The 27,323-nt window shown below is 39.2% G+C and overlaps 1 protein-coding gene across 10 annotated transcripts in view; it reads right to left on the minus strand.

The window, feature by feature from the left end:
* Inpp4b (inositol polyphosphate-4-phosphatase type II B) overlaps positions 1-27,323 on the minus strand; it is a 789,997-nt gene that overhangs the window by 149,937 nt on the left and 612,737 nt on the right. For all 10 annotated transcript variants that reach the window (XM_052726853.1, XM_052726856.1, XM_052726854.1 and 7 more), the window contains one exon: positions 13,256-13,421. In XM_052726853.1, the coding sequence (XP_052582813.1) occupies positions 13,256-13,421 (166 nt within the window). The remainder of the gene's footprint in view (positions 1-13,255; positions 13,422-27,323) is intronic.

Genomic DNA, 27,323 nt, shown 5'->3' on the forward strand with positions numbered 1-27,323 from the left:
TAATTATAGACCTAGGCACCTGCTCGCTGGAAGCCTGAAATCTAGACATATCCCGAGGGGAGGATGGGTGAAATCCAGACAGCAATGGGTAATTGAGAAAGGAAAAGTGTCTGCTGGGGGTCGACTGCTCGAAGGGATTTTGTTTTTGTTTGTTTGTCTGTCTGTCTTTGCACTCTCAGAGTATCTTCTTCCCAGCCATCCTGCCCCTTTTCTTGCCCTTATGATTCATTTCCTATCTCTGATCCAGGAATTGAAAACTCAATATATATTTATTTTACCCCGACAAGAACCTATCTGGCTTCTTTCCATTACCCACAGTATTAGTCAAAATACAGCAACCTTGAAAAGAACAAAGGTCTATTTTGCCTAAGAGCTTTGAAGTATCTAGTCCGTGGCTGGTTAAATCCACTCCTCCATGGTGGGCATCCTTGGGACAGTGATAGGGGGTAAGAGAGAAACATATTGCTCACTTCATAGCTAGGAAGCAAAGAGAGAAAGAAAGACAACAGTTCTCCACATACTGCTCAGGAGCACAGCCCCAGTGACCTGTAGACTTCTCATGGGGCCCTCCCTCCTGAAGGCTTCATCATCTTCCAGGAGTGGTGTGCTAAGGAGCAAGCCCTCAGTACACAGCAGACGTTCAGCTCCAAAGCAGAGCACCGCGTCTTTGCTTTCACAGAGCCATCTTGAGAAACACAATTTTACTGGACCACAACAGACATGCATTTGAATTCTGATGAGTGTAGCAATATGTGTACTACACACCTCCTAACCTCAAGTATCTTAAAAAGTATAAGACAAGGAAGGTTAAAAACAAACAGTGGTGCCTGCAATTGGAATGAGTATGGAAAGTAGGAGTTGGAAGAATGATTTTAAAACTGAGCACTTAGAGGAAAGACAGTCGGTCTTCTGTGGGAAGCTGTGGTCATGTATGGATGTGGCCTGTTGGGAACAAAGGGAAGACATCACATGTGGAATGAGTTTAGTGAGGTTTGTGTGGTGTATAGGCAGTCATTATCCACAAAGCTCTGGAGTGTTGGGACTCAGAGGCTGAGTCTCAAAAATATTGTATGTGCTGTAAACTGACCGTAAACCTGAGATGACTCAAGGACCCAGAGAAGTACTAATTTAATGCAATAAATGTTGCACATTTAAAATATTATTATTGTGTTGCATGATGGGGACATCTACCCGCCAGGACACACTTATGGAGTTCAAATAACAACTTTCGAGAGCTCTCTTCTACCTCATGTGAGTTTCAGGAATTAAACAGACTGTCTGGTTTACATGGAACTCATTGTATTCACTGAGCTCTCTCTTCATACCTGTACTTGTTAATGTTGTAATTCAAGTCAGTTGGGTTGATGTGCCTAAGATATTAAGCCAAATACCTGGGGCCTCTCCTAAGGTTTTCAGAGGGAAAACCAGCCCCTAATGTGGACTGCACCAGAACAGACAGGTATCAAGTAGACTAAGAGGCAAGTGACAAAGCCTAAGGGAACAGGCATGTTTCTCCCTGCTGCCTGGGCTGCCATGACTTGGGCTACTCAGCTGCACCACTTTAACTTGCTATATCAAGTATTTTGTCAAAGAAATTAGAAAAGTAACTAATACAGCTTGCAGCTGTAGTGAGCATTAGCCAATGGAGAACAGAAGTGTGAAGTCATCAAAGAACAGGGAGCAGAGGAAGGTGGAGGTGAGGAGAAAACAAGACAGGTCATGCTATCTATCTGAAAAGGGGGCCAAACGTTAAGAAAAATTCTAGAAAAGACGAGTGTCAAAGCAAATGAAAGCCCTGGGAGGGAGGGAACACTTGGGTGATTTCCCTCTCCTGTGTTCCCCACGGGACAGTATTCAAGCGAAGGACCAAACTGCATCTTAAAGTATAATCACTCTGCTGGGTACGTGACTGTTCTTGACAACTTCGAGATGTATCAAAAATGAGCATGCTGCTTAGTCCAAGACAAATGAGCATGAGAAGAACAGAGGAAACCTTCTTTCATGTCAAGGGACCTTGTTTGTCTAAACCCTGCCAGGATGAGAATAGTATCATAAAACTTTCCATTCTTGCTTTAGAGAAACAGCAAAGGAAATGCATCAGCTGAAACCCTGGTAAAACTTCTCACTTCACAGCACAAAGTTGGAACCTTCAGGAAATTCTGCTAAGACAGCTTCCAGCAACCGTGTCCATTCATCATACAAGCCTTGCATTTGCTGAAGCACTGAAGCTGTGACCCAGGTTCTGGACCAAGAAGGGTCCCAGCCCCATACTCCTTGGTCTTATTTGGCTCTAAATAAACCCGAGTCTAAGACTCTGGTCTACATTTAGGCTGAGTGAGACAACAGCCATGGGTGCTACATTGACTGAATAGAGTCCTGTTAACCACAGGAAATAACTGTATTTTCACCCTCAATCTACCAACATAGATTCAAAAGACGGTTTTAGTGATGTTCAAGGGCAGTGGAATACAGTACACAAGATTATTTTTTCTTTATACATATAAAACTGGAACACTAATGTTTAATATGTACTCAGTTTACCAACAGCAATGTGAACATACATTTACTAGGATGTTCTATTCAGTAGTCACACGTCCTGATATTCTTGGATGGAAAGGAGCATCTCCTCTTTCCTAACCTAACCCAGGTTATCTCTAGGTATGAGAATGTCTACCCAGCCTGGAATTTGGATCGACCAGGACATCAGAAATGGCAGTGATAGGATATTTCAACTCTATATCTCATCCACATTGGTTGTACAGCATTCCTCCTCTGAATGTTATGAGTTCCTGCTCACGATCTTCTGCAAAATGGGAATGAAATAATCACACTTCCCTGTGTGACTGTGTACCTCTACATCCACTGACATTTATCCTTTGTGTCCTTATTTTCTTCCTACTTCTGAAGATGAACTGAGCTCTCCAGTGTATATCATCAACTCCACTCAGGATACATTAGATGCCATCACTAATACCCACTTAGGAGCATCATTCTGGCAAGGCTCTTTCCTCCCTTCTGAGTCTGTAATTTTTACTAATTTATTCCCATCAGCAAATAAACATGATACTTCTATTTACCCCTAAGTTGAGCTCACTTCCTCTACAGTTCCTAACCTGTTTCTGTTTCCTTTACTGGTTACCCTTTTTAAATGAATGCACAACTGTGTCCAGTTCCTTTGATTTATTTCCTCGTTGCCCTCTCCAGTGCGCTTTAATCCCTACCTACTAAAGTGAAATCAATCTACTCACTGTCACCAAGGATTTCCAGCATGCGAAGTTCAGTCCCACCTTAAGCTGGCTTTGCTCAGTGCACCTAACCCTGTGTTTCCGGTGCCGCAGTGCACTTCTAACTCACCAGTGATTTTCCAATCAAACACTGCTGCTCTCTCCACTTCTTTCTTATCTACTACTACTAACGTTTCCCCCAAATAATCTATAGATGATTTCCTTATTCTCTGAAAATTCAACATATTGTTGATATTTATTCTTGAATAAATTACCTTTTGTTTGATGGAACCCCCGCTTCTTGTATCTAATGTCATATCTGATAGCTGTATGTCAAACTTAACAGTCTGGATGAATTCCTACACTCCTTTCCACAAGATTTATCCTATCTAGAATTTTCCATAACTCATACATGGACCATTCAATCTTTTACTTGTTCCAGCCACAACTTTTTAGTTATTTTTGATGTCTGTTTGCATGCTTCTGTTTAAACTATGAGAAAACCATATTAAATAAGACTTAAAATAGGTACAGCGCCTCAGAACTGTCTTATCTGCTCCATACCAGGAACTGTGCCATGTCTCACCTCTTTCTTACTGGTCTATACTATGTTTGAGTCTTTCCACTTACATTCTAATTGTAACACAACTCTGTTTCTATCTAGATTGCATTGGGTTAATCACTGTTAAGCCTCTCAACTGCTCCCCGCTTTCCTCAGAGTAAAAGTGGACTCTGTAGAGATGTCAGAGATGATCCTTCCCAGGGCTTACCTCTGAATTTCATTTTTTCTCTTGCCTCTCATTCCACTCATTATTACTGGAGCCTTGAGGTTTTCTGGATATGGCAAACACATGTACCCACCAGCTGTTTTCCACATCCAGCAATCCTTCCCCCAGATATCCACACTGATCCCCCTTATCTCCTGTGTCTTTGCTCAAATATTAACGTTGAAATGAAGTTTTTGTCAACTGATTATTTCATTATCCCAGTCTCGGACCCACAGAATCATTCCCAATGCTTTGACTTGCTCTGTATTTTCCAATACCTTTGTCCTCATCAGTACCCATGCACCATGCAATGCTCACCATCTCTCATGTTGTTTCCTAGTATGTTTTCTACTAAAACAGAGATGTGAGGTGGGCAAGTGCCCCATCTGCTTTATTCAGTGTTTTATCTTCTCTGTCTAAAATAGTGCCTGGCACAGAAGAGTTATCCAAATAAAATACATTGAGTGACTTTAGAAACACGCTGTGTCTCGTTTACCATCATACAACTTTAGAACTGAAATCTCCCTTTAATTTTTTTCTTTTAGATAATCACCATTTGACTGAAAAAAGAAAGTGGACTCTAAGAATTTCAATGATTTTCAAAGGCCACACAAACAAGTAAAGAACGCATTGTATACCTGCCAAGTATTTTCCAAGTCCCACATAGCTATGCTACATCTTAATATAGTGTATGATTTTAAAAGAAAACAATAATAATTTTTCTGACAGGAATAGTCATTACAAATTTAACTTATGTTCAAGTGTTATTGAAATTCTACCATTATAGAGAACATATATGGTCCTGTTAGATTCTTAATACATCTATTAAGTGGTTATAATTATAGTATAGAAGTCATTTTAGCTATTCAACAGTGAATTTTTAAAGCCAAATCCAAGGATGTTTATGTTATAATGAGATTGTGCTCATTCAATATGTAGAAATCCATAGAATTCAATAGTATTAAGCCCCTTTAAGAAACCAAGCATTGTTTTTGATTTTTGTAGTTTAAAATAGCAAGGCAGATTTGTTATATATGGTAAAGTCACTAAAATACTTACCTAGTATAAAGGACAAGTTCTCAGGAGATCAGCTCCTTTCCATGTTTTTAAATGTGCACACATACTGTAAATGTGCACACACATTGAAGACATAAATGGCCTGAGCATTTCCAGTGGGTGTGAGATGCAGAGAAGGCAATGGCGTCTTTATTCCATAATATCAATAACTCACTATTTGTCAATAATTACATTATGTGCTGAAGACTCAGTAATAAATTATAACACTTGGTGTATTTCTCACAGAGCCAAGTCTAGTAGGGGAGGTAGCATTTAAGACAATGTATATTGGACTCTGGACTGACAGCTGGAGAATGTGCCTGGGACCAAACTAGGCCCTCTGAACATGGGTGAAAGTTGTGTTATTGGATCTGTTTGTGGGGCCCCTGGCAGTGGGACCAGGACTTATCCAGAGTGCATGAAATGTCTTTTTGGAGTCCATTCCCTGTAGTGGGATACCTTGCTCAGCCTTGATGCAGTGGGGAGGGGCCTGGTCCTGCCTCAACTTGGCATGCCAGCCTGTGTTTACTTGCCAAGGGAGGCCTTACCATCTCTGAGGAATGGATTGGGGGTGGGGTAGGGGACAATTGAGGTGGGGAGGGAGGGAGAACTGTGGTTGGTAAATAAAATGAAAAAAATAAATAAATAAAAAAGACAGTGTGTATAATCAGTCAGAGACCTGGAGTTTTTAAAAGAATTGCCAATGAGCCAGTCTTACTCAGACTGAGAACGTACCTCACTTGGCTTTCACATATTTTAATAATTTTGAGTCCTTAAACCTTGAGATGTATTATAAAGAATCCTGATTTACTTGAGGAATCTTAAGAGATGCTAACTTTTGGCTTGCCCATGTCTCACTGTGGAACTGGCAGGCTGGAGTCAGAGTGGTAGCCACTTCTGCAGAGATTCTCTCTCCTAGTTTGCTCTGGTTTCTGTTCGCTCCTGGCTTCATTCTTATTATCCTACATGATGCCTTCAGGCCTTTGTGCTTGCAAGCCCTACAGAAAGTGGAGCAACATAATTGGCAGAAGCCAGTAAAAATAAAATCCTGGGGCTTTAACCAAGAGCTGTAAACAAACGTCATCTTTTCTTCCTCGGTGGAACAGCTGCTGCCCTGTCACAGCAGTGGGTAGTTTTAATTTACTTTCTCATGTCACACTCCCTTGAGCATGGGGGTATGTGCCTGCCAAGCCTCAAAGACCCCAGCCTGACCCTGACTCCGCAGTAAAGATAATTTCCCTCAGGCAAGTGGACATGTGAAGTCCCTCCAGCCGGGTAATGATGGAGAGGCTGGGCAGATACTACTAAAGGCATCCATGGGAGAGGGCATGGTAGAACTCATGAGTCAGATCTGTAAGTCCTGGCACAGGTTCCACTATCCCATCGGCCTTCACTGATGACACAAACCCATTGACATCACCAGGATTTTCATACGGCAACACAGCACATTAATCCCAGAGCACTGAGTTCTCTTTAGGGACGACTCAAGAGCACTGACTCCATGAAGGCAGCTGAGGGAAGGCACACCAGAGCTGTGAAGGGCTGGCCTGTGCGAAGTGGAGCAGCAGCATCTTTCAAGGGCTGGCAGCAAAAAGCACACCAGTTCTGAATTCATGGTATATCAGAATGGAGGATGAAACGTAGGGAAGGAGAGCATGTCAGAACCCTTCAACTCGACACCTGGGGGTTCAAAATCACGAGGGCTTGTAAAATAGGGGAGGGCTTGGTAAGCAAGTTATGCTGTCCAGTGACTCTGACACAGCACCTTAAAGTATGACAGGCACAGAACTATTGAAATTTACGCATTCATTTTTCCAAGGGATATTCTAAGAACTCCAGATTCTTCTTGACTTAATTCCCCAAGTAGGAATCACTCTGTCCAGACTGCAATCCACTTTTGTGATTTTAGATAAATTGTTGAATCCCATCTATGAAATGAGGATCAATGGCAAATCTGCCCCCACGGGATTTTCATGAGGAGGGAGAGAAAAAAGATGGCTTGGACGTGTGCTTTACCACGCATGTAAGCACAGACCTTTGAGCTGGGAATGTGATTCTTATCAGGATTGACACCATGAAGGCTCTGAGCCATCCCAGCTCTGCAGGGCTCCATGAACGCACGTTTTATTACAGAAACATGGCTGTTGGCCTGAACACGCTTACACTTTGGTATATCAGGACAAAAAAATCCAGTTGCACGGGATATTTGACCTTTTCCAGAGCATTCCACAATGCACTTGAGAAAGACACAGAAAGGAAGGCTATGCAACATCCAACTGAATGCACATCCCAAAGGACACGACTCAACAAAGACATTCAAATATACACAGTTGTTTCAGCCTTGTGTCTCAGGACCTGGACTCAGTCCTATTTTTCCATCATTTTATCAGTGAACTATGAGCACAAAGGGAATGTGTATAAAATGTGCATAAGATAAGCCTGAGTGGGACAGTAGATATGATGGATGAAAACACAAGGATTTATTAGAGTGAACTCTCAAAAGTGTTTCATACTGCAGTCATGGTGGACATGCATCTCTACAGCAGCATCAGGATAGGTCATCTTACGCTCCTAAAGCCACAGATATTTCAAAATATCGAGCATAGAATGGTGCTTAAATGGTGTTTAAATCTTAAAAAACACCTAAGGCCTATGCCTGTCCATATTACTCCTAATGAAATGTGACTGCTCAAGCAGATACTATGGGTTTAGCTATCATTAAATTCAGCAGTAACCAAGAGCAGGAGGTGATTCCCTATATCTCTCTGGAGTTACCAGAGGACACTGAGTCACCGCATAATTCTGGGGAAAGCCAAGACAAATGAGCACAAGCTTTGAGAAAAGCACCTGGGGGGAGGGAGCTTGAGACTCTTCCTTTGAAAAATGCCCCTCAAAAAGTGCCAGTTCAAGCAGGACATGATGACTGTTTGTAGATATAATTTTGGCTTAATGTGGGAAAAACAAAGTAAAATTGTGTTTATTGCAAAGAATCACATCTGAGCCGGTGGGCAGAATTAAAGCAAGCATCTTTGGATCACTGTCTAGATTGTTCCGCACTAGAAACAAAATGATGTTTTCTGTAACCACAGCTGTACATTACAGTCTAGGCTAGAGTTGGCAGAGATAATGTAGGTAAGCCTCTTAACATAATTCAGGAGGCTTAATTACATAATCGTTAAGTTCACATCAAAATCTAAGAGTTTAATATTCACTGATTTAATCTTTGCAGCCTCAATTTATTATGAAATTGAAGGCATGTGGTGCTACACAGAGAGCAGATGTCCATAATTGTGTTTACGTGTACTGAAAGTAAAGGGGCAATCTGTGTTCATTAGCCACTCACACATAGATATATGAACACATACAAATATATACACACATATATACATAACACACATTTACATGCACAATACATACACTCAATATACACACACAAATGTACACACATATATACATAATAAACATATATTACACATGTATACATGTATACACACATATACACATACATACACACACATAAATACAGACATCTGGAAAATCTATTTCAGTATTTAAATCTAAACCGTAGAGAAAGTGAGACTTCTTTTAGTACTATTTATATTCATGATGAAAAACTCTATAAAGCAAGTCACAGATCTATCTTAAAGCCCCCATTCTGAAGCAGATGATTCCACCCAAAACCCACACAGTGCAAATGCAAAACAGCACTACCATGCTAATACCCTGTTAGGAGAAGAAACTGACAACTCAGAGGAAGAAGCGTGTACAGACTGAAGAGGAACACAGGAAAAGGATGAGTGTGCTGGCATCTTGGAAGGCTATCAGAAGAGTGTTGTGCATACACATCAGCAAAGCACATAAATTAAGGCTAGAATAAAAAAATGAACGGGGCAACAAAATGGAATTCAGCATGAGTTTGATTTACACTGTGAAATTTAAAAATATATCATAACATGAAGAACAATCTAAACATGTTACATAATTAAACCCCAGCAATAGTTTAAAAATATTTGCAGAATTTAATTTATAGAAACAAAGAGAAGCAGTGCAGCATGAAGAAATGGATCACTCCCAGGGTCAGTACTGTGGGCTCAGAGATTGCAAGCCCTTGCCACAGCCCAGTGACCTGAGTCTGACTCCGGGATCCATAGTGGAAGGAAGGAGCCAACACTTTGTAGGTTGACTCCTCTCCTCCACAGCATGTCATGGCACATCTTCACACAACACAGATAGATAAATAAATAAATAAATAAATAAATAAATAAATAAATAAATAAATAAATGAAAACATAACATTTTAAGAAGCCCTAACAGTGATTTTGTAAAAATGTCAGACGGTATTTGTCATGTCAGATATACAATAAACATTAGATGCTGGAAATCACTGGGTTCATTGTAAGAAATAGAAACATATCATTTTTCTTTACAGCTAGTAGATATGGATAATATGAGACTATTGAATAAACTGATCTCATTATTAAGACTATTTTGTGAAGATAGTATCGATTAATGCATTTTTATGCTGTTCAATTTCCCATGTAAGCAAAATATAATTTTTGAAAACCAAATGTGGCATGGAATAAAAAAGGCAAAGGTGTGCTCTTGAGAGCACGTGTGTAAACACAGTGGATTCAGGATCTATTGTTACAGGAAAATGCTTCTGTAAACCAGGTGCTGGATCTAAGTGCAGTTATCCAATTAAAGTGACTAGAGTCCTTGGAGACTGTCTGGACGTAGGGCTGTGGCCAGGAACCAAAAACACTTTCTGTTGCTAAAATCACAATGATTTGAGCCCAGAGTAAATGGTAATGATATTAGATTATAAAACAAAAATAAAGAAGCATGTATGAATCCACGGTGATAAAAATGATTAGTTGGATAAATATGCCTAAAAGGCAGGGGAATATCATAAAATATTCCCTCTCTTAGCAGTCTAACTTAAATTAGAATATCCACAGAATTAACAAATTAAATATTCAAAGACTCTTGTGTGTTAATTATAGCATTAGTACAATAAATGAATATCTAAAAAAGCAGTTTCCATTTTGCTAAATTAGTTTACAATTATTAGAATCTCATTTCCACGAAACATTTATGGGAGAATGCTGATATGTGAGACATAAAAACATACATTTTATTTATGATATGTATTCCAGCTCATTTGAAGTACATTTGTGAGTGTGTGCATGTGCCTGCTTACAGACATAAGAATGCTTATAATCAGTTGAAATAAAAAGCATTTTCAATCCTATCTACTGCTTTTAAGCAAACCGTGTAATGTATTGCCTTTGCTCATATGATTCTTACATGTAGATAAATTAGGAAACATGAGCACACGTCTCAAATATCCATATCGATAATAACTTGCACTACAGCATGGACCCAATAGATAACTTTACTTGATTGTTTTTTTTTATCAGTTCAAAGAGCATTATGTGTTTTTGTCCCATATTGCTTTGTGTGACACTAGTCAGGACAGAAACTGAAAGGGTGATCTGCCTCCATCAATGAGGAAGGCTATAAACTGATGAAAGGTAAAGAGATTTTTAATTAATCAACTGACTTAACTAATTAATGTCATTCTAGCTAAGCAGTATCATCTGAAATTTATTTAAGTATTCTTAAAGACAGAATTACTTTCAAGACTCATTTACATAAGAAAATTACATTATTTTTTCATATCAATGGCTTACTTAAAACATACTCCCTGTGTGCTGTTGACCAGAAGGTAAAATGTTAACAAAATATTTAACTTTGAAATTATTGAGATAATATTCTATATTAAACAACTTCACATTATACTTTAGATTGTAACATCTAGGGAATTTTATAACACAAAAATAATATAAAATGAAAGAAATATCTATATAATAAAGTGAAAATAAGAAAAAATATAAAAATTGGTTAGTGAGTGCACACTATATCACAGTTTGACTACAATAATTCATGGGGGGATCAGATTGTTAATGTACTGTAACTTTTAAACTTTTATTTTTAATTTTATATGTATAAGCATTTTGCCTTCATGCATGTTTACATGCCTGGGTGCTGTTGGAGGCCAGAAGAAGGTGTCCTCCCCTGGAAATAGAATCATGGTTGTGAGCTGCCATGTGGGTACTGAAAACTGAAGCCAGGTTCTCTGGAAGAGCAGCCAGTGCTCTTAACCATTGAACCATCTCTCCAGCCCCATTTTACTTTTGAAAAGTGTAACTTTAATCCAGGAGCATTGCTCTGGTTAGATACAAGTTGTGAAAAAGTTGTGTCATTTCCAATATTTCAGAACTTTATTTTCATTGCTGGGCTATTTGAGGGGTTTCAAAAGGTAACAAAATCAGATACCCTTTGTTTCTGCTCTAATTAATATGCAGTGAAAATCCCCCAAGGAACAGCCTGATGCATTCTGTCTCTATCTGTGATCCTTGGGTTCTACTAACCAAGCCTGTTGTCTAGAACACAACGGACTCTAGCCCATACTTGTTAGCCAATGCAGGTCCAACTGAAGAAAGTTGAACAGTACTTTTTTTTTAAAACACATAATTATAACAAGTTTCCATTTTGATTCATGTGAAATTTGAGACTTACTAGATTCATTAATTTTAAAAATTAGCATACTCTTATTAAGAAAACTTGTACAGACAGGGATAAAAACCCAGTGTGAGCACGAAGAACACTGACTGCTCACTGATGGAAGATGGGCCATCGACAGGAGACAACTCTAGAATTCTAGTATTTCCAAATAGAATTTAGGAAAGAGTCTATCATCAATCATGTGAGGAAACATGAAATTTCAAAATTATTTCTCTTATTTTTTTGAGATTATAATTACATCATTATCTCTTCCCTTTTCTTCTTTCCAAAGCTTCCCATATACCCCTTTGTGCTCTGTTTCAAATTGGTGGCCTCTCTTCACATTAATTATTGTTGATATATTTTATATATGCATATAATCACTGATATATGCATATACATATTAAACTCATGATGAAATATAAGCAATGGGACATCAAGAGAAAAAATTGGGAAAAACATTAATTTTATAAAAGTCCATCCATACTTTGTTATGACTGCTTTTCTTAAAAACAATAAAGAATGGATTTTAGAAGTCAGTGTTAGAGAAATGCCTTTTAATTCCCTCTAAACACAAGATTTCCAGCAAAATACTAGTTCAATTATGACTGAACTACTGATGTCAATAAATACATGCGATATTGTTTTGTTCTTGTTAACATTAGTGGATTCACAACAACAATAGCAAAACTATTGATAGTGACATAGTATTGTTAAAATTTTCATTATGCTTGCTAATCAAGGTATCAATATGGCGAACATTTGGACGCAGTCACCTGCCATCTATCTATGATCTATCTATACATCCATCTACTATCTTATCTATACATCTATCTACTATCTATTTAGTTGTCAATTTCTATTCTTTTCTCTTAGTTCTGTCTATACAATCCTCTGTTCATACACATATACAGTTCCATGAGTATGCATATGCATATGTGTGTCTTTGTGTACCTGCCTGCATGAAAATATAGCACTGAGATATGATAACAGAATAATGCACAGAATCAAATCTTCTTATAAGTCTTAGAATAACTGACAAAATGTCCTCAGAATAATGTAAAAGTTTTGTATCGTGCTGCAGTCTGTTCAGGAACAGTAAGAGATACCAAGTTCTGAAGTATCCAAGAATTTAAAAGCACATGATTGATTCTCTCTCAGCTATCAGTTGGGAAACTTGTAAAAGTAGGTGAGGCAGTAGCACACTCTAAAGCAGTGGTTCTCAACCTTCCTAATGCTGCACCCTGAAATACAGTTCTGTGGCGATCCCCAACCATATAATTATTTTTGTTGCTACATTGTAACTGTAAATTTGCTATTGTTATGAATCATAATGTAAATATCTGTGTTTTCTGATGGTCTTTGGGGGTTTTGCCCCCCAGCTTGAGAACCACTGCTATAAAGAATGCACTTCCAGGAAGCTTTATGTAGTTAAAAAAAAAAAAAAAGAACATGGCAAGCAACCCTGAAATCACACCCACTGCAACTTGACAAATAGCCTCCCATAGTCCACAGCAGAACACTGTACAGTCTGTCATGAGCTCTTCATCAAAGGCACAATTGACTCCTCTCTATCTCATTTTACCATGGGTTTCTCATTTTCTTTACTTAACCAATGATTGGTGAAAAATGACTTCTTACCCTTTGGGTGAGATGTGATAGAATCCTCTAGGGAAGGAGCCACGTCTCCGTCGTTGCTACTGCTGCATCCGGTACCTTCTTCTTTGTGAGTGTCTCTCTCAATCAGTTTGTCCACTGTAGCGATAATGCAGTTCAGGCTCTTCCCCACGTTCGCCCACACCCTATCCTGAAGATAGCATGGGTGTCACTACAGGTTTGATTACCAGATCATCACATTAACCAGCTTAGAGAAGCAGCCAGAGGTACAGTCATCAGAGCATTGAGAGGCTACGACAGTCTCACTATTTGGATCAGATTTCAGTTATACACAGAATCCATCTTCTCCCAATAAGGTCAAGGTTAAATTCTGTTAATTCCTTAGTTAATATAGTATCTTTGAAATAATAAAGTACTATATAATATTAACCAATAATTGAGCATAAACTGTGACATTTTGCTAGATACATGTCTTCTTTATTCACGCAATAAAAAAACTAATATTTTAAAGAAAGGCTATCACATCAGAAATTGTCTGTTCTTATGTCAACATTCATATAACAGAAAAACTTGTGGACTTAGGTGTGTGTCACTGCAGTGCTCTCGGTCTTTTTTTTTTTTTTTTTTTTTTTTTTTTTAGATAGCAGGGTTTCTCTGTGTAGCCCTGACTGCAACTCACTCTGTAGACCATGCAGGCCTCTAACTCAGAGAACTGCCTACCTTTGCTCTCCAAGTGCTGGGATTAAAGACGTGCACCACCACCACCCAGCAGGTACCCTCATCCTCATGTCACCAACATCTTCCAGAATGTGTTCATAAACTAAAAGTCTGTCACCACTACTGATAACCTGCCCTTCCCCCATGGCAACACACTTCTGACAACCAGATCCTTAGATCTGCTTTTTATGCATGTGATGCACCGCAGCTACGCAACTCACATCATTTGTGTCTCCGCTCTGTGTGATGTACTGCATCTACACACCTCAGGTCATTTTTTGTTTCCTGGGAAACAGCTCATGTTCCAAGGGGCATCTTTACCACTGGTATCCCCAGTTATGACAAGCTTGCACTTTTTGAATTTATTGATTCATAAGAACTGCACTATATTTTAAATAAATATTTTTCATTTTTTTTCAAGGCAGGGTTTCTCTGTGTAGCTTTGCACCTTTCCTGGATCTCACTCTGTAGACTAGGCTGGCCTCAAACTCACAAAGATCCGCCTGCCTCTGCCTCCCAAGTGCCGGGATTAAAGGTGTGCGCCACCACTGCCCGGCTTAAATAAATATTTTAAACATAGTCGCTTTGATAGAGGAGACCAGTTTCCCTTCTTCATATTCTTCTTACATAAGTTGGACACATAACTTGATGAAATTGATGACTCTGTCTCTCTATTTAGATATGAACCAAGTGGATTTGTGGTGTTTTCCACAAAGACAGGAGTGTTTCAGTGGCTACCTCCTCTATGACAGAGCTGTATCAGATACCTGGAATGCTGTTAACGTAGAGCTAAGTAAAGCAAATACTGAATACTAGCACACCATCACTGGTTTATACACGTCCCTTAAGTGTGCATTCTCCATCTAAGTTAATTCTATAAACACAATGATTTGGAACAGGGCAAATATATGAAGAAAAACCCATAGCTGAATTTAGATTATTTGATTGTTTTCTTGTAAAACTTAAGTTGAGTAATCTATCCATGTGGGTTAGGTACACAGTTACTCTGTTTAGCTGAGAAAGTAACAGAATTTTCTTTTAAAGAGGCACATTCAAAGTGAGAAAGGTAATCTTGAGAATTTATGCACCACATGAATGTTGGACTGTGGGCAAAGCACCTCATTTCTGAGGTTTCACTTGCCACCTACAATTTGAGATGATAATTCTTGCTCCACCTCCTTCACCATTGTGCCTTCAGAGCCAACTGCGTACTGTGCCTTGTGTGAAAGTGTTCAGGGGAAATCATTACAATTTAGCAGGCCCACATCCAGCCCAGCCTGACTTTCCTCAGTGCGTCAGGCTTGCTTTCTTTCAGCCTACAATCTTGCTCGTGAAGTATGCTATTAATCACAAATAATCATAACAATCTTTCCACAAGAGGCAGATCTTTCCTTCAAAGCGCAGCAAGGACTTCCCCTCTCAGGGAAATTAAGACACTAATCACATCTGCGGATTACATCATCCTCTGTGTGCTGCCTGGGGAAATGAGGTACAGGTGCCCCTTAGCTGGGAGGGAGTTCAAGTATGCAGAAAATACTAGGCAAAGGAAGAAGCTGGAAGGAAGGCCAGGCTCCTTTCAGCTTTGGATTTGAAGGGAATCTATCCAAACACAGTGACTTACTAAATGACCTATGACCTCTATTCAATGCATCTTAACCACTGCTACCCACTTTATCTGTAAAGTGATAACATTAAGGAGTGAAGCAATTCTCTAGCTGAGCCTGGGAATAAACTATTGCTGAGAAGCAAACAAGAAATAGATTCTCCTCCATTTTCACATTAGCTTTGCATGGAAGACAAATTTTCAGTTCGCTTTCTGCTGCCCATGTTGAAGGAAGCTTATGTTTTGATCCTATTGGATCTTAGCTGCCTTTCTTATGTAAAGGAATACCAGAGACGACTTATTTTGCTCTTAATTCTGTCTCTGAAGAGCCAGAACACAAAGATATTTAGAAGGGGATTTGATATCCACATCCCTATGGGGTTCTCCATTTGTGTATCCCAAGACTACAAGATTCCACTGGTAGAGAACATGACTTCAGGGGTAAGCAAAGGCACTGTTTTTGGCCTGAGGAGCACAGTGAAGCTTCTTCACTGACCAAGGCCCTCAGGAATACAGTAATTGTGACAGATAGAAGGCATACATGCAGCTATTCATGGTCAGAGGACATTTCCTGAGAGTGAGAAATCGACAGTCTCTTATGCAATCCTTACATGTAGTGAGTGGACATTTTATTACAACAGCTACAAACCCAGAGCAGAGCATTCCACTCTTCACCTGTGGAAGGTGAACCCATCTCCCCAAAGGTGGGGAAACTGTGCTCTGCTCATCACTGTTGCCTCCTTTATGATCTCTGCAGATTAAACTTGCTGATTTGTGCCTGTCTCTAATGCTAGGCTGTAAATTCTTTGAGAGTTCTGTTTTCACTCTTTAGGACAGGATCTATCCCTCAGCAGACTTTTAGAAGTAAGGAAAAAGGATGAAAAGGCAGAAGGAAACAAGATGGTGGGGGGAATTGCTGTCTATATTCATCTAGCATCTATATACTAGTTAATTTCACCTTCAAAAAAAAACATCAAGTAAGTACATATTTTGACTCGGTTTTTCTGAGGGATAAGACTTTAGATAAGAGAAGAATAATAATATTCAATAGTAACATGGAAGAAATAAACTGAAACTTCATTTCTTTTGACTCTAAAGACTTGATTCCTCCAATGAATGAGTGCCCAGATAATGATGGTGCACCATACTACGCACCATACTACATAGGACAGAGTCAGGAGAAGATGCTCCCATGCAGGGTCAGAGAGACAAAGGCCATTTCACAGCAGTAAGGTTAAGCTTCAAGTATCTGAGATTGGACATGAGACCAATAGAAGCCATATTAAAATACATCCAACTACAACCACACGTTAGTCACACACACACACACCTGTAAGTCTGATACAAAAGGTGTCAAGGACGCAGGACTGAACAAGACACTTTAACAGTTGCCCATTGGTATACTTCAACAAACATAAGTGGCTTGGCTAGCGGAGGAGGAGGAGGAGGACATGTCCCTGACCTACTTCCTACCTGGGATATGTAGAGGAGGACATGTCCCTGACCCACTTCCTACCTGGGATATGTAGAGGAGGACATGTCCCTGACCCACTTCCTATGTGGGATATGTAGAAGAGGACATGTCCCTGACCCACTTCCTACGTGGGATATGTAGAAGGGCAAGCAGTCCAGGGGGGAAAGATGACAGTCCAATTATGAAGCGACTGGACTCCATCATTTGGGAAGCAGGACACTAAAGACTTATTGGCAAGATTCTCAAAAGGGAACCTGGGTATCTGAGTTTTCTCCTAAAGGAGCCCATTCCTTTAGATCTGAAAACATACATAGAAGGCAGTGAGCAACAAGCAGGCCTTTTCATTCGGATGGTTATTGCTGTGCCAGTCTGTGGCCGGGGCTCCTTGAGCCTATACTGCTGACATGATGGGGCCTACTCCTTTTTCTTCTCTATGGCAATCACACTGTACATTTCAGTCTGTTCCCAAGTTGAGGAAAGGCTGCTTAGTGGTCAGTGGGAAGACACAGGAAGTACAGAGATGTGACATTAATCCACATCTCTACCCTTTTCAGGCCAGAGGTGCTAAATTAAACTCGAATGCTGTGTGGCTCTCCTGTGCCCACAGAGGTTTTAAAACAACCATTCCCCATCAGAGATCTAGCTTGGAAGGCCATTCCCCAGAAATAGCAGCAATTACCCTACTGTGAAGAAGCAATAGAAGGTTGGTAGTTTACAGGCTAACCTTTATGAAATGGAGCCTGAACTTTAATTTATGCCCTTAACCTTGATGAAGACTCCATGACTACCCTTCTCCTGAGAGGTTCTAGTCACTGAGGGCACAAAGCAAGAGGGGAGCTATGGCAAAACTGACTCCATTCTAAGTCAGGTGCTGATCTAGGCCCTCATTTATTTGTAGGTTAGGATGTAAGCTAACATAAAGGTCAAACCCAGTGGCATAATTGACCACATTTGATAGATGCAGTAGCATGTAACAGGGGGAACATGACAGCTGCCAGAGTGAACCATGAAGGTAGAAAGCAGAGTGATTACCCAGCATACCACATGTTTATGAACCCTGCAGCATCAAGAGAGAGCCTGGATCAATAATGAACTTGGAAAAGACAGCTCAGTAATGCTTAGATGATCAACTTTTATGAGGCCAATTTTTGATCAGCAACAATGCAATAACTCAGCCAGAACTGATGTGGGTGTCCAAGGAAGACACACACACACACACACACACACACACACACACACACACACACACACAGAAAGAGAGAGACAGAGAGAGAGAGAGAGAGAGAGAGAGAGAGAGAGAGAGAGAGAGAGAATAATTTTTCATTGGCTATAACTCATTTTTAAGGTCTTTGATTAGAAACACCCAGTTAACTAACAAAGTCAATCTTCTCTTCAACTCATCCTTGGGTTAAGTGGAGGCTACTCTAGACTAAACACGTTCTTTAACACTACAAATCTCTGCTCCTTGTACAGATTGGTAGGTCTCTCTGACTCTTCATCAAACTATTAGTTAAAATGAGCTGCACATAGGATGATCTATAGGGCAACCAGCACATACATGACCCAGGCGACATAGGACTCAAACACTTATCAGTGCACATAAGTCCACTACAAACACTAAGACCCGAGCTTCCATTGGAATCAAGAGCAATTTCCTGGCTTTGCCTATTATAGATCTTCCTGCTTTACTTTGATTCAGCTGCAACCAAACTGAGGTTTCATTCATTTCTGACTTCATCCTAAGTTCCAGACTATGCTCACCCTAATAGCCCCAGATAGCCACTACTGCAAGTAATGATCTCTCCATATTCACACTTCCTGTTGGGGTCCTTGTCCAATCTCACAGTCAGGCAGAAGTTAGGCCTAGCCACAAGTACTACAGTCATCTTCATCCACCCCAGGATGAAAGCTTAGTGCCAGAGCTGGTCCTATACCTTTTCTCAGCCTGGAGCCATCCAGATAGCGAGGAAGACAAAGATAATTCTCATTTGTCTTAATCATCAGGAAAAATGCTTTAGCTAAGGCTACCATCCATTCTATTCCCAAAACATCCTGTTAAAGTAGATCAGCACATGCTTATCAGGCACCTGCTAGGTGCTTGGTCAGTATAAACATCAAAAATATGAAGGAAACATTGGAGGAAGCAAAGGAAGCAATATTTCTATTGTGAAGCATACTGAGTTTTATGTCCACTGATGACACAGTAATGATTTTAACTTTTCTTGGAGTGGGGGGGTTGAGACAGGGCTTTATCTGTGTAGTCCTGGCTGCCCTGGAACTCACTCTGTAGACCAGGCTGGCCTCAAAATCAGAGATCCACCTGCCTCTGCCTCTGACATGTGCCACCATCCAGTTCAATGATTTTAACTTTTAATTGAAAGTTGAATGCACACATCACTATACACTCATATAATTGTTAACACCTGTTTTCACAGGTTATTACTTTTAATTGAATTTATGCTAATATAATCAGTCAGCTCTCTGTGTATAGCTCATCATTTTTTTTTTTTTTACTTACTCAGTTTGGGAGCATCAAAAAATTTCTACTTTGAAAAAAAATCTCGTTTTTTTATAGAATATATTGATGTCTGAGGTACCTAGATTAAAGGTATTAATAAATTTCTAAGGTATATAAGTACAAATCAATACAGTCATCAAAATATGTGATACTAGACCAGGAATTGGAATAATTGGGAAGGTGTTCCCAAAGATATGGTGATATTCAGCATAAAACACCAATGAAGAAATCACCATTACTAAATTTAATAGAATAAAACATCTCTGCGAAATCTCAGGTTGAGTTGGGGGATGACTAGTTATGGCTTTGGTCAATCCACCCAATCCGTTTTCCCCACATTGACACAGAAGAGTACCTTCCATTGATATGTATCAAACCCCTTGTTAAGTGCCATAAAGCAGGGACTGAAAGAGAAAGTATTAATTGTAGGTTGGGAAAACGTAGCTATGGGAGGGTTTCATGAATATGCATGCACATAAAGTTCTCATTTGGGGTTTCTTTTTTTTAATAGAACATTTGTGCATTTTAATGGACAGCCATGAACTCTGCTTAATCGCCTTTTGTAGACCTGAATAGTGGATAAGTATTCCAGGCACATATCTCCTGGGTGAAATGGACTGGAGAAGTTCAGGAATGCTTCCCATCCATCAAGGAAACTGATGAGCGACTATGTTCAGCTGCCACGTGGGGACCAACTGGCTAAATTCCCTTCGTCTCTTCTCTGCCCTTTCTGGTGCTTAGGGCAACTGCTTGGAAAGACCCCATTTTTTTTTTTTGCTAGAGTATTTTTTCTCTTTATTTATTCTTCTTTCATATAATACATCTTGACTGCAGTTTCTCTCCCTCCAACTCCTCCCAGTCCCCCCCCCCCCCACATATCTCCCCTCTCCCCTAGATCCACTGCTCCTCCATTTCCCTTCAGAAAACAGTAGGCCTCCCAGGGAAGAACATAAAAAGAGTGCTGAAGAAAATACAATATTCTTTCTTCTTCATTGTTTACTTGGTTTTCCCCAATGTTATAAAAAAAATCAATAAAACAGGTTGTAAAACCAAATGAGTATAAAATTAATTCATTTGAATAGCCAGATAAAGAGCAGTTATGATTCAAGTGCTTAATAAATATAGTAACTCATGTCTTTTTACATAAATAACTGAAATATAGATCACTAAATGATAGAAATAGTTCATATTAGACTACATAATTTAGTGATTTTTGCATTATTCTTTAAGGTTGCTGTATTTCCTATGGTGATATTTTATTTGTACTGAAATGTGACTTGTGTGTTAATAAATAAAGTTTATAAATAAAGCAAGCCATAGCGAAAGCTGGGCAGTGGTGGTGCACGCCTTTAATCCCAGAACTTGGTAGGCAGAGCTAGGTAGATCTCTGTGTGTTCAAGGATACAGCCAACATTGGAGACACACCTTTAATCTCAATACCAACCATAGAAGACCTGGAGGTCTGTATAGACAGGCAGTGACTAGGAGGTCATGTGGTTGGGTTTACAACCAATGAGAAGGCACAACAGGAACTCTATAAAAAAAGACAGACACACAGGAAGTAGGTCTCTTTCGGAGAGGTACAACAGCAGCGACAGTGAAAGGTAAGGTTTTTAGCTCTTAGCTATTGCTCTGACCTCTTGGCTTTCATCTCTGTATTGGCTCTGTGTTTCTTATTGAATAAGACATTTGGTTACATCTACAATTTCCTTAATTTTTAAAAAGGAAAAATGAATTATTTTAATGAAGTCAGTTTCACTATTTTTAAGAAAATTTAAGGTCTATATGGTGAAAAAACAAAATTGTTTTTCTATATCAATGGTTCTGCTATTAATCTAATAATGGGAATTGATATTTAAAAGATATAGTATTATACAAATCAGATAAATTTTAACAGCTGAAGAAATGCTGACTTCAAATCCTAGATAAATATAATGTCTAGCCTGCTGCCTAATTCCTCATTTCTGCTGTCTCTTATTGACAGACACTGGGGTCAACCACATTATATAAGTGAAAGCAATCCACTCCCTCTTATGTAACCACCATGCACCTGACCTTGTAACACAGGAGAACTCTGACGATGTATTCCTTGTTAACTGTAAAACTGAACTTTATACTCAAGACAACTACCCCTATCATTTATTGGAAAGACCCCATTTTAATCACTGTAAGATTATTGCATAGTTGTATAGTGTGGCTGATGGATGAAAAGGAAAAAGATGGGACAAGGGAATAAGCTTCTTTGAATGTATTATTTATTTCAAATGACTAAATTAAAAACAACGACAGAGCTTTGTATTCTTTGGAGGAATACCAAGCAAAATTAAAACTGCTGCCACCAAATTTCTAAGACGTTCAATTTCTCATGTACTTTGACTCAGTAATCTCTGATGTAGTGATCTTGCAGTTTTCCTTCTCTCTTCTGAGAGATGAACAGTCACTATAGTGCTAAAGAGTGGGGAATATGCACCCAAAGAGGAGTAATTGGAAGACGGAGGAATAGTCAGTTTGTGTTGGGACATTAATAAATAATAATCAAAGCCGCCCACAGTGCAGTGGCTGGTCCTACACCCTACATACAGGCAGCTTGGGACATTAATAAATAATAATCAAAGCCGCCCACAGTGCAGTGGCTGGTACTACACCCAACATACAGGCAGTGTTGAGTGCACTCAGTAGTTTGCAAAGAGAAAGCCCTGATGTTGGGATGGAAAAGTGAGACGGGGAATAGGGAAGAAACTGAAGGTGAAGAAGTGGGAGGGGGGTTGATCAAAGCACATTAGTTAATTTCATGAAATAAAAAGAACCTCAACTTTCATAAAATTTCATCCTACCAAAGGGCAGCATAGTTCACAAATATTAGTAGAAGCTGGAATCTTTAAACAAATAAGGAATGGAGGAGATAACTAGGAACTTTTCACTATTTGGAGAATAAAATTTTAAAATGAATTAATGATTTCTAATACAGAACAATGTAGTGGACATAAGTAGATAATTACATGAAATTCAAATATTATGTTATTCAAACTAAGAACATAGATATGAGTAATACTTTAAAGGCTAATTTTAAAGAAATTAATTCATTATATAACTGTATATTGATCACTGTTGGTAGTGAACAAGAGACTGAATTTTCCTATAGAAATTTATACAGTACATAAACAATATGAAAGAGAGAAATAAGAACAACTTACTGACAGATGGCGGTGGCCCACGCCTTTAATCCCAGCACTCAGGAGGCAGAGCAAGGAGGATCTCTGGAGTTCGAGGCCAGCTTGGTCTACAGAGCAAGGTCCAGGAATTCCATAGGCTATGTGAGCATGGGATTCCAGAGTAATTATTAAAGAAGATCATTTAGATTTGAAAATATGTGTAAGTAAATATGTACATACATACGCACAACTATCTGTCAAAACCTTCAGAAGTGAGTGGTCATATTTCAATATGTAGAGGACTCATCCAGACAGCTAAACTACAGGGTACCACTGCTGAAGAAGCATAACCAGAGGGTAGCTAGTGTCAGGCTGACTATAAGGATTAACTACCTCTAAGGAATGAAGAGGATTTAATTCCCTCATAGTAATAGCAGGTCAATAGTTTCACATAACATATCCCTAGCTAGTCAGAGAACAGAACAAAATCTGTTTAAATATCAGTTTGCATAGGCATCAGTGTATTTGCATGGATTCTATACTTGTCACTACAGGTGAGGTGAAAGATGGACAGGGTAACCCTCAAGAGGAGGTCAGCATGCAGACTACTACTGCTTGCTTATGGGGGTACCTGACTGAGTGTGGTTTGTCCTGAGCAGTCTATAGTGTTTTACAAGCAGCTATGCTCACTTCCACTACTTAGGGCAATATAAGTATACCAAAATTCCCACAATCTTAAACACTTGTATTTGCCCCAGACGTTACTAGACAAGGTGACAGTATAGTGTTCGTAAGAACCCTATCAGAAAGTCATTCATAGAAATATGATTCCAAAGCACAATATGTGGCATCACTGAGTTACAGAAAAGCCTGAGTTTGTTTCAGATTATAAATATGGACCTGATTAATGGGATACTTGATATGAATATTGCTATGGATTCGACTATAAATTAAATATGACAGTTGTTTTCCTTATGTTAACATAAATATATTTATCTTAATATGGAAAAGAAAATGGACTCTAGCTTAGGAAAGATTAGAATTTTTTTTAATGAAATCAGGCTTATGACTCATTTTAAACTTTGTATTTACTGGCTCTGTATGAACAACATTTCCACATACAAACTCGGTGCCTTGTAATATGCAATGTATATATTCATGACCTAATGTTTAAGTCAGGTTAAAATACACATTCTCTTAAACCTTAATTATTTCCTCCATGGTCAAAACTTTCACATTTTTAGCTTTTGGAAATGAACAGTGTGCATCATTCTTTTCCATAGCCACCCTTCTCAGGAGGAGCACATGGGAACGTCTTATTCCCAGAATAAACATTAATTTATGGATATAACTTGAAGCAGGAATCAGTTGGATAATTTGCATGCTGAAATGTAATCCAATTTGAAGTGATAGTTTAGACTATTTCAATAATAAGAACAGTTTTGCTAGTTGTGTGCCCCACTAGAATGGATTAGAATTAAAGTATGATAAGATCATTTTTAAACACTTTATTTGACTAGGAATAGCCAGATTTGGCTCCAAACCCACCAATGTATTATTCTGGAATTAAACCCCAATGTTGTAGAGAATAGTGTAATTACTGAAGCCACAAAATCTGGGACAGCCTAATCGTTTGGTTCGATGATGTGCTTTCACATGCTGGACAAACTAATCTTGGGATCCCAGCTGCTGGAAGCATCTGCTCTAGCAGGGTACAAAGAAAAATGCAGTATGTCATCTTCACAGGCTGAGAGATGAAGGATGCTGCGCTAGTCAATTTCCTGGCATAGACTGTCATAAAATCCCCAGTATTCTGTTGCGGTTGAATTGTTTACTAACTTTTCAGGAAAATAAACCTGTAGAGCATTCAATCATTTAATAACCAAAGTTTAGCAAATAACAGGCTTTTTTTTAGGTATCACTCATTTCAGTTTCAACCTCCGTCATATCTACTTGATAAGTATCATCCACATTCATGTCATCGGTTTTTCTCCATCAAGCCATTTGAAGCTAAAACAGCCTTAGAAAAATGTAGAGTTACCAGAGATTCTCTTTCATGACTACAAAGGAAAAGTTGTTAGATGCATAAAAATGAAGTCAAGAGGAATTTACTAAGATGTGTGGTAATATGTTGTGTACCGTAATAAAATTTGCCTGAAGATCAGAGAACAGAACAAGCCACAAGATTAAACATAGGGGTGGTACACGCCATTAATCCTAGCACTGGGAGGTGGAGATCCATCTGGATCTCTGTGGGTTCAAGGCCATCCTGGACCACATGAGATTGACTCAGTCTAGGAGAGAAAACAGAGCCAGGCAGTAGTGGCATACACCCTTAATCCCAATACTGGGAAGCACATACACCTTTAATTCCAGGAAGTGATGGCTGGGCAGAGAAAGGTATGTAAGGCGTGAGGATACAGGAACTAAAGGCTTTTCGACTGAGGAAGCACTTTCTGATAGTGGCCTCTTGGCTAGGCTCTTTTGGCTGAAGGCTTTTGGTTGAGAGGACATCTTTCAGCTGAGGACTCAGGGACATTCAAACAGAGGATTCATTGAATTTGCGAGGTGAGACATGGCAGTGACTTGTTCCTTTGTCTCTCTGATCTTTTAGCATTTACTCCAATGTCTGGCTCCAGGTTTTATTATTAAAAGACCATTTAAAATTTGAGCAACAAAGATGTATTCACTTCCCATATGTTTATTGTAAGAAATGGTAGGCTTCAAACTAAGCGTTGTTACAGTGAATGAGTGGGAACTAAGAGAAACAAGTGGTATTTCTAGCAAAGGGACCAGTGTAACTTCAAATTCAAATCCAAGTCAGCTAAAGTCGTCAGAGGACATCTTCATATGTCACCAAAACCTGATTACATTCATTTGAACATGGAATTACTTTCAGAATTTGACTATGTTAGTCATCAATACTGATACTTTTCTAACAAAAAAATTAAGAGCTGTAATGATGAAGCTTATGATCCAAATCATATACCAGCATTACATCTAAAGACATTTCAATTCTCTACATTTTCTTCAGGTTTACTCCATTGGTCAGAGGTGAAGAACATTTTGAAAATAATATGTTGCATGGCTACTGTGACTGCTGAATTATTTTAAGGATATTAAATCCCTTGACAGAGGAATCTTTCTAGTAGAAAGTGATTGCTGAGAAAAATCTGCAAGAATGCTATATGACCTTCACAAAAATGGTTTATAAACAAAATAAAACATTTGGAGGAGAGAAAATTTACTGAGTGGCAGTTTCCTTCTAACTGCATTAAACTTGTATTAAACATGAACTATTTCTATGATTTCAAGAAAAAAATGACTTCTGGAGGAAATTCTTAAGATGTGCAGGGAGACACCGAAACATGCTCAAGATGAAATGTTGTTCAAATCTTAGATTGTCTTTTAGTAAAAATGATGAGCCAGATATCAGGGTGAAACCTGAAAGATCAGAGAAGCAGAACAGTCAGCCACTAGTTCTTACCTCTACAAAATCCTCAGCCTAAAGAGAGTGAGTTCCTGTTTCCTCACACCTTATATACCTTTCTCTGCCCTGCCGTATTACTTCCTGGAATTAAAGGCATGTGTGCTTCCCAAGCAAAGGCATGATGAGATCTCAGGTGCTAGGATTAAAGGTGTGTGCCACCACTGCCTGACTTCTGTGTCTAATCTAGTGGCTGGCTCTGTCCTCTGATCCTCAGACAAGGTTATTAGGGTACACAATATATTACCACAATGAAAACCAAAAGAAACATGGAAGACACTTTATCAATTGCAGAAACAATCAACAAGCCTTTACCCTTTACAGAGAATGGCCTGTGATGAACAGAGAACTATGCCAACCATTGGCTGGTTCCTTAAGGATGGAAATCCTGACTATTGTTCCAAATGTTGCTAAAATTGCACCCATTCAGGTCTTAAGCTTTCTCCTTTCCCTTCTTCCATCTTCCCTATGTCCTTCTCTCAGCAGAAGGCTCTCACCAGACCACCTCACCAAAGCCCTTTCAGGTCCTTCGTATGTCTCAGATGAAGAAAAGGTTTCTCTGCAGACTCCTCAGATGAGAAGTGAATCTATTTTGTATTCTAGGAGGGTCTAGAGTTGTCCACGTCCACCTCTACTTTCCAAATGGTTATTTCCATTACAGCTAAGGTAAACTTTCATCAATTAAAAGAAAAACAAGTAAAATGAATAACAATCAGATATAGCTGCGTGCTGTGTCCATAGCCACTACCTCTCTCCACAGAGGTCAAACACTCTGTTCCCTCTCTGGAATGGTTAACTTCTGTTCCTGTGCCCACCTCCACTCTGACTACCACACTCTTACACTATTCTGTGTAGACCTCTAAGGCTACCTTATACAATAGCCACTTGTCTTCTAGATTTCTGAATATGCTGGGGCTCTAGGAGGCCCTAGGGTGTCGTCAGGGGCTCCCAGTGTGCAGTGTAGTGAATCAGGCAGAATACCAATTCTGACTGAAGAAAAAGGCTCTCTGTAAAACTTCCCACCAATGACACACCTCTGTCTTTTCTTCGTGCACCACAAGACACTCCTGAATTCAAACTGGGTGGAATAAAATCCTACTACCAGAGGCTATCACACAGTATCCCGGCCTTTGCTTCAACA

Source organism: Peromyscus californicus, unplaced genomic scaffold (assembly GCF_007827085.1).
Source record: "Peromyscus californicus insignis strain IS unplaced genomic scaffold, ASM782708v3 Scaffold_8__1_contigs__length_139910024, whole genome shotgun sequence".
In the NCBI taxonomy this organism is placed as follows: Eukaryota; Metazoa; Chordata; class Mammalia; order Rodentia; family Cricetidae; genus Peromyscus; species Peromyscus californicus.